The following is a 13,727-nucleotide window of genomic DNA, read 5'->3' as shown; positions in this document are numbered from 1 at the left end:
GTAGCTAGTGAAAAGGGAAGGTTTTTAAATTTTCTGTACCTTGGCACATGATATATTCTTGACTACAGATAGAGCATACATAACTCAAGGATAGTAGGAAAAAGATACTTGGCAGGAGACCCACCAACTCGATAAAGAGGAAGAAGCTGGAAAAAAAAATCGAGATATAGCTAAAACTGGATATTATGGAAAAGAGCTGAGAGAGAAGGGAAAGCAGAGGTGGATTAGAGATACTAGAATTCACAGGATAATATAACAGAATATGAGATAAATAATAGTACTGTTTTCTATATCATAATAAAAATTGAACTTAAAATTTTAATACCAGAAGTTATCAATGAGAGTTGTGAACTAGGATTTATTCATTCAGTAAATATTTGATTGTTTATCACATTGAATGGCACTATTATGGTAAATCCTAAGGAATATATAAAAATGAATTAAATGAGATTCCTGCTCCCTAAACCTTGCAAACTTATTCTTTTGGCACTTAAAAGAAGCTTAATCAATGTGTTTTGAGTAAATGGAATAACCAAATTAAACACAATTCCAATGAGTAAGGAAAGAATCAGCATCAAATGAAAACAGGGTAGTTAACAGTTCAGACTGAAGATGAACATCAGATTGAAAAAATAGAGAGAAGGAACATATACTGAGTAATACCAAAAAATAACAATAGAACTAATAAGAATGGTGTCCAGTAAGCTTAAACAGAAGGAGCTGAAGTTGTGGGTAAATGTTAGGGGGAAAAAAATTTTTAAAAAAAAATTTTTTTTTAAACAAGAAGAACAATGAAAATATAGGTAAACTGTTTGCAACAGATGTTGTGGTATTAACTGGTAACATTGAGAAAGCAATTTTTCACTCATTCAACAATAAATTGGTCTGCTGTTTGCTAGGCTATTTGATTTCTCTTTTCTCCATTGAAGAAAATGGTCTAACAAGAAGCATTGAACAAACATGATTAAACTAGAATTGAAAACTAAAATAGGAATGAAAATAAGAGAGCATTTAACCTATTCTAAAGCTCATGTACCTGATCCAGATGAATTATATTCTGTGGAACTGAGAAATGTTTATTTATCATGAAGATATAAGATCATTAAGAAAATTATCATGTGGAGATGTATTGGAGATGGAAAAATATCATGCCTTTTAAAAAATGGATGTAGGTTGTTGAATTTGACATTCATCTCTGGACATTTCTAAAACGGTTTATTAAGTATACATCTTGTGAACACTTGAGAAGGGAATGGCGAACCTTAGAAACTGGTATGCATTCAATGGGAACGTGTCCCGCCTGATAAATATGGTTTGTTTGTTTTTTAATTTCTTTAGCAGGATTATTAGACCATTAAACAAAAGGAGTGTGTTAGTTGTTACATTGTATATGTATTTCAACAAGTTTTTGCCATATTTCTGTAATACCCATGCAGACAGAATGGATATACATAGCCTACCTAGACTGTAGTACTTTTAAGTGATTTGCGACTAGTTGAGTATATTTAGCCTAAGGCTATATAATAAATTGATGTCAACCTGAAGGGAAATTTCTAGTGATAGAGCATTGCTCTGTTACCCTATTAAATTCTTTATCAGTAAATTTGCAAATAACTAATCTTAAAGGTACAATTAATACTCTGGATGACAAAAATCAAGATTTAAAAAGATTTCAAAAGGCTAGAATGATAGTCTAAAACCAACAAGATGGAATTTAATAGAAATAAATATTAAGGCTAGAATGATAGTCTAAAACCAACAAGATGAAATTTAATAGAAATAAATATTAAAGATAAAATATTAAAGATATATTTTTTTTAATTGCACAAGTATAAAAGGGCAAGACTAGGCTTAACAGATAGACATATAATTTTTTGTTAAAGTGTGTATGGAGAGGTAGGGTTCTAGTTGACTACAAACTCAGTATGAGTCAGTGCTTTGATTTGTATGCCCCAAAGGCCAACACAGCCTTCAGCTATAGTGATAGAAATATAGTATCTGGTTCAGGAAAAGCACTAAGTCTCTGCATTCTTTGCTGGTTAGGGCACATCTGGCGATTGTGTTTAGTTCTGGGTACTCTGTTTTAAGAGAATAACAAAGCAGCATACACCCAGAGGATAGAACCAGGATGACAAGTGGTTCATTTCTCTCCTTCATTCATCAGACATTTATTGAGTGTCTTCTGTGTGCTCAACCTTATGGTATACTCAATTTTGAGGTTGGTGGAATCGACGATATATAGCTGATAGAAGAGACTTAGGAGAGAAATGATAGATGTATTTAAAAACACGAAGTATTGTTTTATGAAAGAGAGATTTGACCTGGTAACTTCAGTAAACCCTGTTAACTTCAGCGGGTAGAAGTAGGAGCAATGACTAGAAGTTGCAAGGAAGTAGATTTTGGTTGCCAGTATTTAAGAAGCCTCTCTAATGAATTGAAATGATCCTTTTCAAGAATTAAGCAACTTCCTTAAAGTTGCATTCCTAATTGGTGGTGGAGCTAAGATAAAAGCCCAGCTTTCTGGATCCAGAGGCCAGAACCCTTGGCTATGCCATGATACTTCACATGATACTGCTTTGTGAGGAGGTTGGATAGGGATAACCTCTACATTTTCTTCCAACTCTGAAGTAGTCTCTTATTATGAAATGTTCCTTCTAGGTTCTCTATGTTTTCATGTATGAATTGATGAGATTGGGATTGGTGACTTCTTAAGATAATTCTTAATCCTTGATTAGTAATGCTTCATTTCTTAATGTATATTTTATATCCATAAGTTGTAACAAAAACTCTTTGTGGCTGATATAGAAGTACGGAACTCAGATTCTTAAATCATGGGGTTAAGGCAGTATTTAGTCTACCCTTGAAGCATGTGTTTTAAAGATGTGGATCTGTGATTTAAAACATAAAAGCAAAAATCAAAGAAGAAATTATGTAGGCTCCATGAACCATTTTGCATTTTACAATAGTCATTGAGAGGAAGAAACAGGAGTTTCTTGCCTTTGAAGTTTATTTACTCCTCATTCTTATCCCAATACAGGGCAACAAAAGAGTCAGAGGGCAACAATGCAGGACTTTCTCAGACACAGCTGAGTGACCTGGGTCTGGCTAGTTATAGAACTGAGAAGCCTAGAGCTGAGAGCAGCCACGGAGGAACTGTATAAACACAAGAAGGGGCTACGGCAGGAAGGCAGAGGCCTGGGAAGGGAATCAGAGGGAAGAAAAGTGTTACTTTTATCAGGTGTGAAATTAGCAAAAACAGCTTCTTTAATGGGAATGCCCTGGATCCACACCATCACCCTCAAGATGGCCTTTCTCTCTACCCTATAGATTGGGGCTATTGATTTAATGAGCAAATACTCATAGTAATGCACTAGGATTGTGGCTACAGCGTTCATGGTTTATGCCATTGTAAACATTTTACAGGGTGCTTGGGGGTAGGTGGAGGTGGGGAGTGTTTCCAGGAGGCTAAAAATGTGGCTTGGGCTTTTTTACCCCTTTTCTTGTAATTCCTAATTTTTTATACATATTAGTGCTTTTCAAACTTTTTTTTAAATTTCAACCCACAGTAAATAATTTTTTTACATCGTGACCCATTGTGAACACACACATGCACACATATACACACAGATATATATCTGTTATATCCGTATATACATACATATATGAAAAAAAGGTCCCGAAACATGAGATGCACTTTAATGTTTTCTAGTCTGTTTCTATTTAGATGTGTTTAAATGTCACAAACCACAAAGGATTATATGGCCTCAAATGCTGTTCATCCTACAATTTGAAAAATATTGTGCTATAAACACCAGTTTTAAAATGACTATAAAAGTGTCCTGATACATTGTATCCAAAAGACCCTTAGTCTAATGCAGTGATTCTCAACGGAGAGCGATTTTGTCTCTCAGAGGACATGTGGCATTGTCTAGAGACATCATTGATTGACTTACAACACTGATTGTGTTGGGGAGGGAGGCAGTTAGGGATGCTGCTAAACATTTAATAATGTACAGGACAGCCCTCCACAATAATTAGCAGTCCAAAACATCAGTAGTGCCAAGGTTGGAAAACCCTGCTCTAAGGGTAATAAAATGAGTTGACACTTCTAATCTACTGTAGATCTGTTTAGAATAATAGAAGCTTTAACCTGACCATCCTTTTTTCTTTCTTTGAACTGTATTTGGTACCTTACGATGAAGTTGAAACGTAATTGCCCTTGGGTTGTCTACAGAGGTACAGCCCAGGGGATAAAAATGGTGCAAGGAATGACTGTCTGTTATTTTCTTTGCAGACTGCACCAGGCATTTTCGTTAGAATATTGTCATTGCTCTTAGGAATATTTTCTGTGTTATGATTTTACTATCCTTGTCCCCGATCTTCTCCATTAAGCCATACTTACCCAGGGCCCTTCCTCACTCAGCCATAGCGGCTCTTAAAAAAGAAGTGAAGGAAATCTGGCTAATTAGATTAGACATGGTCTTTAAATCTTTCTCCCCTACTTATGAGATTTAATTCTGCTGTTTTGATGGGAACTGACCTTCCACTAACCTTGAAGTGCCATCTTAAGCCTAGTATTAAACTGTTTCATTTTTTAGCCACTGCTTCATTCTTCTATCTATAGCTATTTCAAACCAGGTTCTTTTGAACATGGATGAGACATGCACTCCCAGTATAATGGAAAGCCTTAATCTCTACATCCTCACTCCTTCCATGTTTGGCATCAGAGAAGCTCTTGAATGTCTCAGTGTCAATCTGTTGTTTTTTTCTCACTTTGTTGCCTATTTCTAGACCTACTAGTAAGGCTTTCATTTGCTCTGAGTCATTCAGAGATGGCCTGACCGAACAGACCCGGTTTGGGTTTTTTTCTTCTTCTTTTCTTTGGGGAAAAAGGTAGGATAGTGTGAGGAAATATCCCTAAATGCAATATTAGAACTGGAATAGTAGTAGAAAAGAAAACCAATGCTATTTGAGGCTCTTCTCTGCCATATTTATTTTAGTTGTATTTACCTCATGTGTCTCGTATTACATAAACAATAGCATTTGTATTTACTAAATGATTCCTTATAAATAATTCATAATAAATTATAAGAGGAGTGTGTGTGTGTGTGTGTGTGTGTGTGTATCTACCTTGAAACTCTAGATTTCTTTTAGCATAATAGATTCCAGAAACTGATACTGGAAAGCTCCTGTGATACATTGGACTTCAGACACATAAATTTCATTCCTTTCGCTTCAAGATAACTATAAGGACACAGATTTCTTTTTAACCTTCTCACTCCTATATTAAGAATAGAAAGACAACATGTGGAATAGAGAGATCAAGAGAATTAATGAGGAGGAGTTAAGACATCTGTCTCTCTGTGATACTACAAAGCCTAATCTCTCCGCTTTCCCTACTCTAGCTCAGTTTCAGAATAGACTGAGCAGGACTAAGAGAATTCATGAAGTTAGATAAAGCACTGGTGGTGTGTATGGAGCTTCACTTTGTGAATAAAAGAAAGAGAAAATGGAGAGAAGAGATCATTGAGTGAAGAAACCCCTGCCCTCTTCGTTCTTATCAATTATTGGTTCTATGTTCGGTGTTGGGCATAGCAAATGAGATGTCATTCACAATTTAAGAAAGGCACTGTATTTAATAATAAAGCATGCCTTAGAAATTGCTCTACAGCTCAGAGTTTTTGTATTGTCTGAAAGGCAAGGCAAGTTTTAGCAATGGTAGTAGGGGTGGGGTGGTGGTGATTTTCTTGGTTTAGGCTTGATCATTTTTTCCTTTCGGATTGAGATATTTATTATTTGTAAAGAGATACTGTATCTCAGAAGTTATGTGAGCAGGAAAGATTTACTGCCCTGGTCTTCTCCATGGGCTGCCTAGGGCTAGGGATGAAACCAGATTAATTGCAGGCTAACATCCAGGAGAAAGCCTCTGTTTTCTTAGAGGAGGGAAGAACCTGGGCAAGAGGAGAATCCTGAAGAGAAGGAATGTGTAAATCTGTGTGGTACAAGTATGTGTGATTTTTGTCTTTTGCCTTTGGGGTATGAAAAAGAATAAGGAAAACAAACTGTAGCACCTAGCAAATAGAAACCACTTTCTAAACTATATTTCTCTTTTTAGACGTGAAGTTTGTTTTATTTCTGCCAGTTTGCATAAGTCCTATTTCTTATATTTCTGGGACTGACTCTTCTAGGGCTTTCTGTACATCAGTTCTGTGCCTCAGGGTTTATAGTACTTGACAGTGATACTTTATGAGCAGTTGATATTTAACTTGGAGATTTTAGTCATCTTTGTCAGTTCTGCTTGTTATCTTAGTCAAATCCTACAACTCAGTTTGATTCACTGACTCATCCTCATCATCAAGGGCTTATTTTTACTTTATCATAGTTTGATTCTTCTTCCTGACATTCTCACTTAGAGTTTAAGCCGTAGTCCTGTAGATATGTATAAATTTAGAAATTCTTAGTTTGCCAAATGCTAAAGTTTATTGTGCATTTCTATGCTTCAGTCACTAAGTCACATAGTGCAGCGAAAAGTCCTGTTTCCATTAGGTGAATTAACATTAATTCAATACAGTCAGGCTCATATATTATGAGACGTGCACAGAAAATGACCAAGGTACCCAGATTTGCTGTTGGATAGTATGCTTAGTCTAGGAAGGGTTGAGTGGATGCCAAGATACCTTTGAAAAATTGAGTTGCAGGCATTATTGGCTCCAAAAGTAAGAGCAGACTGGCTTATTGTATGTATATGTGCATGAAAAACTGAGCCAGAACTAATTCTAGCTAAAGGTTTTTTGTTTAGGATTCTGGCTCTTTGGAGGACTTAAAGATTTTGGTTTTCAAATCCTAGCCCTTCTACCTCAGATCACTTAGATAACACCCTAGTACTCATCATTCAATTTAGCAAAAGTTAACAAGTACATGTAGCTTAAGGTGAAGAAGAGAACTTGGGGTAAGAGAGTTGGGTCACTTGCTTCCCTGCAGAGAACCAGATCAGGTCATTGCATCCAACCCCTTTGGTGACCGTCTTCTATAAACAGGAACAGGAATTCTTGTGGCTGGATCTCTTTCATCAGGCATCTTAGACTCACTGAATGAGAAGCCCTATAAAAAGGAGATGCAGCCCTAATAATAACTAATACGATCTTGATGGCTATTTTGGGCAAGAGCAGCTTTGTACCGCTCTTGATCTCCATCAATGTCTGCCATTCTTGCCCTGCCATTACCTTTTAGACTTACTATTCTTAGAGTCATTTGTGAGCCCTGGACTAGGGGAATTGCAGCCCCCAACACTGGAATGCCTAGCTTGAGTGGAATGCAGACTGTCTGGCAGAGTGGAGGTTAAATAAAGTTTTCCTTGGCAGCCCTCTCTGCTCTTGGAAGAGTGACAAGTGACTCGAGTATAGGAGCAATGGCATGAGCTGCCATGTGGTGCTGTACCAAAGAGTCTTCCTTCCAACCATGAGTAGAAGCAGTTGATGGTCCATCCATTACAGTCACAGCCATGCCAGTATCAACCATAGTACATGCAAAGGAGGCCTCAGTGGTCTTGAATTTTAGCTAGTGACCACATCACTGTGAAAACATGCGAAAATAGGATAAAGAATAAGGTAGAAATGCCTTGCAGGATCTGCAGACTTGGTATATATGCCCCCTCAGAGTTATTGACTCATTTTTGAAATTTAGACAAAGGGGGAAATTTTCATTATAATTGCCAGTCAGTAAACATTTCTTGAGCACTAAGGCACTGCAGGAAATTTTTTAGAAGTGTAAAATCTAGAACTCTTGTGGCGCTTATAATTTAGTTGGAAAAGTAAAGGCTTAATAAACACATGAAAAAATAACTTATATTCCAAAGTAAAATATTAGTTTCAAAGCTGTGCAATTAGGTGTCAGTGGAGGTCTAAGGGGAGAGAGAGCACTTCCAGCTGGATTGGTCAAGGATTTTGTGGAGGAGGGAGGATTAAACAGGTCTTGCCAGAAGGGAAGACCTCTGCTACTGGAAAGGAGAGGGCCTTGTCAGTGAGAGGACTGTTATGAGCAAAGGGCAGATGTAGGATATGCCCAAGACAGGTCATGGGAACTTGAAGACCAACAGGATATAGACAAGGTGGTGAGAGAGAGGGATTTGTGTGTAGTCATCAAACCCTTCACTGTATGGGCTATGTGTACGTATTACTGAGCAGTTACAGTGCTTCCCACTGGAGGAGAGTTAGAAAGCCTCTAGCCTTGCCTGGAGACCAAGACCCCTTTAGCGTTGTGTTCTGTAATCCCCCTAATCCGATGTGTGGCTCATAGTGGACACTGAGTAAATAACAATATCATTATTACTCATCCTAAGTTTCTATGATCCCAAATTGTTGAATTGGCTTGGTTTGATTTGTGACAGTTGGTGCTACTTAGCTTTGCCCTATTCTGATCACTCCCATGATTTACACCTTGTTGCACCCTTCACGTTTATCTGACCTTCCTTCTCTCTTCCACCACAGGTGGCTAGAAGTGCAGGTAGCTAATCTAACGTGTCCACAGCGCTGGGTGCAGTACCTCCGACTTCTTCAGGAGTCCATCTGGCCTGGTGGGGTTTTACCTAAGTATCCACAGCCTGTAAGGACCCAAGAGCAAAAGGTGGCTACTGAGAAACAGGCTCTGCAGAGCCTCATGGGAGTCCTGCCAGGTAATTGGGTAATGAAATCGGTTATTCTAATAACTATTCCCTTCTGATCCGGCATTGCTACTGGATCAGAATACCCCCATGTCCTTCCCTATTTTTAAAAGGGCTGTAAATGTCGTTAGACTCAAAAATCTGTTGACCCACCAATTCTCAACCTAATAGTAAAATGATCAGGGCTCCAATTTTTTTACCCCTCACCCAAGCAATGCTGAGTGAATGGAAAAGATTACTATGACTACACCATAGATAGCAGGTGGAGATCCTGCAAGTATTTGGGGTAGTAGCTGTGGGGCAGGTCTGGGAAGCTCTGCCTACACAACAGGGGCAGGTCTCAGAACTGTTCCCACCAGTTGAAAATGTTGAGTTCTCTGACAACTCGTAGACTTTGGGACCAGGGAAGAAAATATATGTCCTACAGAAGCTCAGCCTTGATAAATTGGAGTAAGGTACATGGTCTGTAACAATAAATAAAAACAAACTCTGAAGAAGGTTTTTTCTTCGTACCATTTTTAAGAGGGCAGGAAAGGCAGTTTGTGTGGCTGTGCTGTGTTAGCCAGGGTACAGTAGTGAACTCTCAGCTCCGGACAAGGTCGCTTAGTGTTACTAGCCTCAGCTGTTACATCGGAAGGACCTGCGCTTTAGCGACAGGTTACAAAATTATTTCCTGAGGCCCATTCTTATTTAGACACCTAATTTAAGAAACTTTTTTTTTTTTTTTAACTTTTCTCTGTTTTCTGGGGATTTTTAGTATGACTATGTAGTTCAGAAGTATGCCAGAAATACTCATTTGAATAAAGATAGCAGATACCATAAGGAGATAATCTCCATAGAATCTAAGTCTTCTATGGTAACACTAAAACTGCATCCATATTTTCCTTTTCAGATATCCTAGTAGAAATCCTTGGGGTGAACAAATGCCGGCTGAGCTGGAGTCTAGTCTTGGAGTCATTACAGCAACCCCTCATCAACAGGTAGGCTGAAAAGTGTGTACCCAATATCAACATAACTCAAGCCATCTCTGGTCTCAGAGGTGCCAAGGGTTTCTAAGTGAACAGCCCACACTGAGAAGAACAGGACACAGTCTTTCCTTGCCCTGGGCCCTGACTGCAGAGTATGATGTCCAGGTCCACACACACACACGCAAACCTATGCTACTGGCTCCTGTGCAGATGGTCCTGTGGTCATAAGCTAATGTTGAACCAGCCTCTTATTTACATTTGGAAGAACTCAATGCTGGCCCCCACATGAACTCCCGAAAATGCCGTCACCCTCCAGGCTTTTTTGTTATCCTTAATGGTTTTTTCTAGCATCTGCCAGTCCTTGTGAACACCGAGAACATTCCCTGACCTGGCCATTACAGGCCATATAACGATTTTAAGCTGTAGGCTTATGGCCTCATGGCAAAGCTGTGATTAGTGCTAGTGTTAGAGATTATCTCTGTTTAATATGAGGTAGATAAGATAATGAGGGTAGAGTCTGACTAAGTAACCAGAAGTGCTGGGTGAATACTCCTAAAATAATTCACTGGCTGTTACCTTGGGCTAGAATGCCTCTGAAAAGTATTTAGTATCTCCACTCCTCTCTCAAACTCTGTCCCAAAGCAGATGGCATCTATCAGCTCTCATTCCTCAACCGTCCTGGCTTTTGCCTCATTGTCTGTACATCTAGAGTGATTAATTATGAAAAACAGCAGTAATCAGAAGCTCTGAAAATTCTTAGTAAGTTGATATCACAGGGATTTACCCTCCCTCACTGTTCTTTAGAGCAGTTCTGATATGCTCACATAGCTATATAAACAAATATGGAATTTCCTAAAAATTTAGTCTTTGGTACTATTTCTACCTTTACTGAAGTCATAGCCCTTTTTAATTCAAGAGACTTTTCTTCCACATCAGAGGCTTCATCAGGTTATATCAGTAATGGAGGATGGGGGGAGGGAAAACAAATGTCATAAATGTGATCTAGCATCCCTTGACTGAGCTAGACCTTCCTCTAAGTTGTTTTGTCCATTTGTTTCAGGCATTTGATTTACTGCCTTTGGGACGTCATCCTGGAATTCTTGGATCTCAGTGCCTCAGTTGAGGAATCTACAGTGACCACTTCTGCCTCAGATACCACAGGCAACCCCAAGAGGATGGGCGTCTTCCCTTAACCATAGGTTATTCACCTGTTCTTCGAAGGTTAGGAAAGGAGCATTACTCCACCACCCAGACACCAACCAGTCAGGAAGCCTGTGCCTTGGATCTTGGCTGTAGCTCAGAAGACATGGGTCTCAGTGGCACAGTTTCTCCCCTCAGTTCTCCTCCATTTGTAGCAGGTGATAGGAGGATATATGTACCAATTGCATGCATGTCCATTGCCATACCTTTTATTGTGGTGTTTGAAGTGTCGCTAGTGGGTTGGGTAGATCCTGTTCTTTGGAAAAAGAATCCGTGAGTGGAGAAAGGAGCCCTTTTTGTACTCCTCATAAGATTTTTCACCAATGGCCTGGCCCTGTGCATACGTATACCTAATCTACCAACACGCAAGCTCTAGATAGACCAAGAAAAAAAGAGCCAAATTTCCTTGGAGGAGAAGACAATCTTCTGAGCTCTCAGTTCCCACCAGGAAACTGGGGATTCATTGAGGACCACTCTTGAAAGCCAGACCCCTGAGTTCTATCTAGTTTCCCAACAATTCCAGGAAAGAAAGGGAAATATTTCTTAAGGGACTTCTTGCGCATTGGCTGTTTTCCAACACATGAGCCCTATAGAGGATGTCATGGGTGGCTGCACTTTTCCTGTCCAGAAGACTTCAAAGCAGACTGCCAAAGCTTCTGGTAGATCCACCTGACCCTCTATACCCTTTTCTGAAAGAAAATCACACCAAGGATTTTATTTATTAGCTTTGTTCCTAACCCCTTCCCCAAGAGCAGTTGAGTTTTGTCTTTTGTGAGCTCCTCTCTGTCTTCTTTCAACAAGATCGCACATCAATTTTCATGTTTAGTTAAGTGCTTCCAAGGGGAAGGGAAACACTTGCTCTACTGCCGAGAATGCGCAGGCAGTAGGAATCCCAGGAATGACAGAGTTCTCTCTTCACAAGTCTCCAGCAGGGAACTTTTAGTCAGATCCAATAATATTAGCAAACTTGCAGGAAATTGATTGCCCACAAAAAGCTTTTTACTTCTGTTCTTAATCGATCTAATTGGTCTTTAAAAACATCAGTGATGAAGGCAAAGGTGCCATGTCAGGCGGCAGTGTCTATTAGAAAAATGGAACAATTAGGAGAAAGTGTTGGTAGTGAAGGAGGCAGAGGGACAGTCATAAGGGAAGTGCTACACATTAAATGCATGTGAATAACTGACAAAAACAGTTTAAAGGGAATTACTGCCTGCGAGACCTTTGCTGACCCCTCATCCTTTAGCACTGGCCTGTGGATCCTCCCATTTGGAGGAGGGTTAGACTGACAACGGGTGTCTAAAACAAATGTCAAGTTTCTCTTAGACACTGAAGTAGGTGGCGTGCACACAATTAAAGTGGTTTGTGAAAGAAAGTCCTGAAATCTTTTTACTCCCCCATACACTCCCAAGACCTACCCCTCCTCTGCCCCAAGGCTTTTAACCAGAAAATGTGTGCTGCTGTAATGGTGAGGCTTTAGGCGTGTTATTGCCTAAAGACCAGGAGATGAATGAAATCCTGTCTCCTGGAGCCCTCTAACCTTAGAAGTTGATCTTTAACTGATTTTATGGCTCCAAGTTCTACAGGCATCTACCTTAGACTCTCACAAGCAGAAGGATCTCAGCTTGGCTGTCTTTGGTAAGTGGATGCAGTGGTGAGGAATTGCAGAGAGTCCAGCCGACTTATTGGAGCTAATCCTTTACCTCCATGTAGGGCCAGGGTGCTCTTCTGGACAGGTGGAGTCCTGACTTCTACCATCTCTCCCCATGCTTTACCCTCATGTGTACTTAGCTACCTATACTGCTTCAAATCTCTGCTACTACTTCTGACTCAGAAGTGGTACAAAACCAGTACATAAACCGACACACCAGAAAAATCCTTGTGGCTGTAAATTCTACAGAATCTTTTGACACTTCCAACCAAAGAAGACTTCTTTGTATTTAATGTTATATAAGAGACCACACCTGTACTCTCTCTGCCCCAAAAAGATAAGCTGTCCTCATTCCCTCCTTCTACCCAGAGGGGAAATAATGGATATCTCCAAGGAAATAATCAAAACCCATCTGGCTTTGAAATAACCTGCCAACTTGTTACTTGGGTAACAAGTTCAGACAACAAGGGAGATCAGCATTTGGGAGAGAGCCACAGGTACCAGGAAAAGATACTTCCAGCTTAGAGTGATAAAAGGCAATGAAGAACTGGGCCTGCACTATAACCTACATACTTTTTATCCTTTTTTTGCCCTACCCAATCCATTCATTTTCCTACTACCACTCTTCCCTTTCTTCATTGCACCCAACTACAGTTGTTAGGTTCTGGGTGGAGTAAAAATATGTGTAAACATGATCCTTGGCAGTAGGAGTTAGGATGCTTTAGACTAAAACTACTAGGAGAATTTATTTCCTTCCATAAAATTAGTAGCTGAGTAGGTAAGCCCCCAGGGTTGATGGATTCAGCAATTTTGACCTCATAAAGGGCCCAGATTTTTTTTTCTTTTCATCTTTCTGCTCTGCCATTGTGAACTTGTGACTGTTCCCAGACCATCTACCTTTATGGTTTCTGCAGTTTGGGGCATCACATTTATACAAAACAGTATCTGTGAAAGAATAGGGGCATCTCTCACTTTTTCTTTTTAAAGAATGAGGAAACCATTCCCAGAAGCCCTTCAAGAATCTTCTCATGATTCATTGGCCTAAAAAAAATCATTAGATGTTAGCAATGAAGGAGCAGAGAATAGGTATTTATAGACAGTGTCTGTTACAGGGGTCATTCTACCAACATCAGCGAATCCCCCATGATACTCTAAAAATACCTGGTACTAGCTAAGAGGTAACATTTGCTGAGGGGGCTGCTTGAAGCATTTCACATACATTAATTTTTTTAACCCACACATCAACCCTGTA

At 39.5% G+C, this 13,727-nt stretch overlaps 1 protein-coding gene across 1 annotated transcript in view; it reads left to right on the top strand.

Moving 5' to 3' along the window:
- SNX19 (sorting nexin 19) overlaps positions 1–12,743 on the top strand; it is a 37,346-nt gene extending 24,603 nt beyond the window's left edge. Inside the window, exons 9-11 of the mRNA XM_011376217.2 lie at positions 8,487–8,671; positions 9,552–9,639; positions 10,688–12,743. Coding sequence (XP_011374519.1) covers positions 8,487–8,671; positions 9,552–9,639; positions 10,688–10,820 — 406 coding nt within the window. The 3' untranslated portion in view covers positions 10,821–12,743. The remainder of the gene's footprint in view (positions 1–8,486; positions 8,672–9,551; positions 9,640–10,687) is intronic.
- Positions 12,744–13,727: the final 984 nt, after the last annotated feature.

Source organism: Pteropus vampyrus, unplaced genomic scaffold (genome assembly GCF_000151845.1).
Source record: "Pteropus vampyrus isolate Shadow unplaced genomic scaffold, Pvam_2.0 Scaffold288, whole genome shotgun sequence".
In the NCBI taxonomy this organism is placed as follows: Eukaryota; Metazoa; Chordata; class Mammalia; order Chiroptera; family Pteropodidae; genus Pteropus; species Pteropus vampyrus.
Note: the sequence above shows the minus strand (reverse complement) of the source record. Positions and strands in the feature narration are given on the sequence as shown.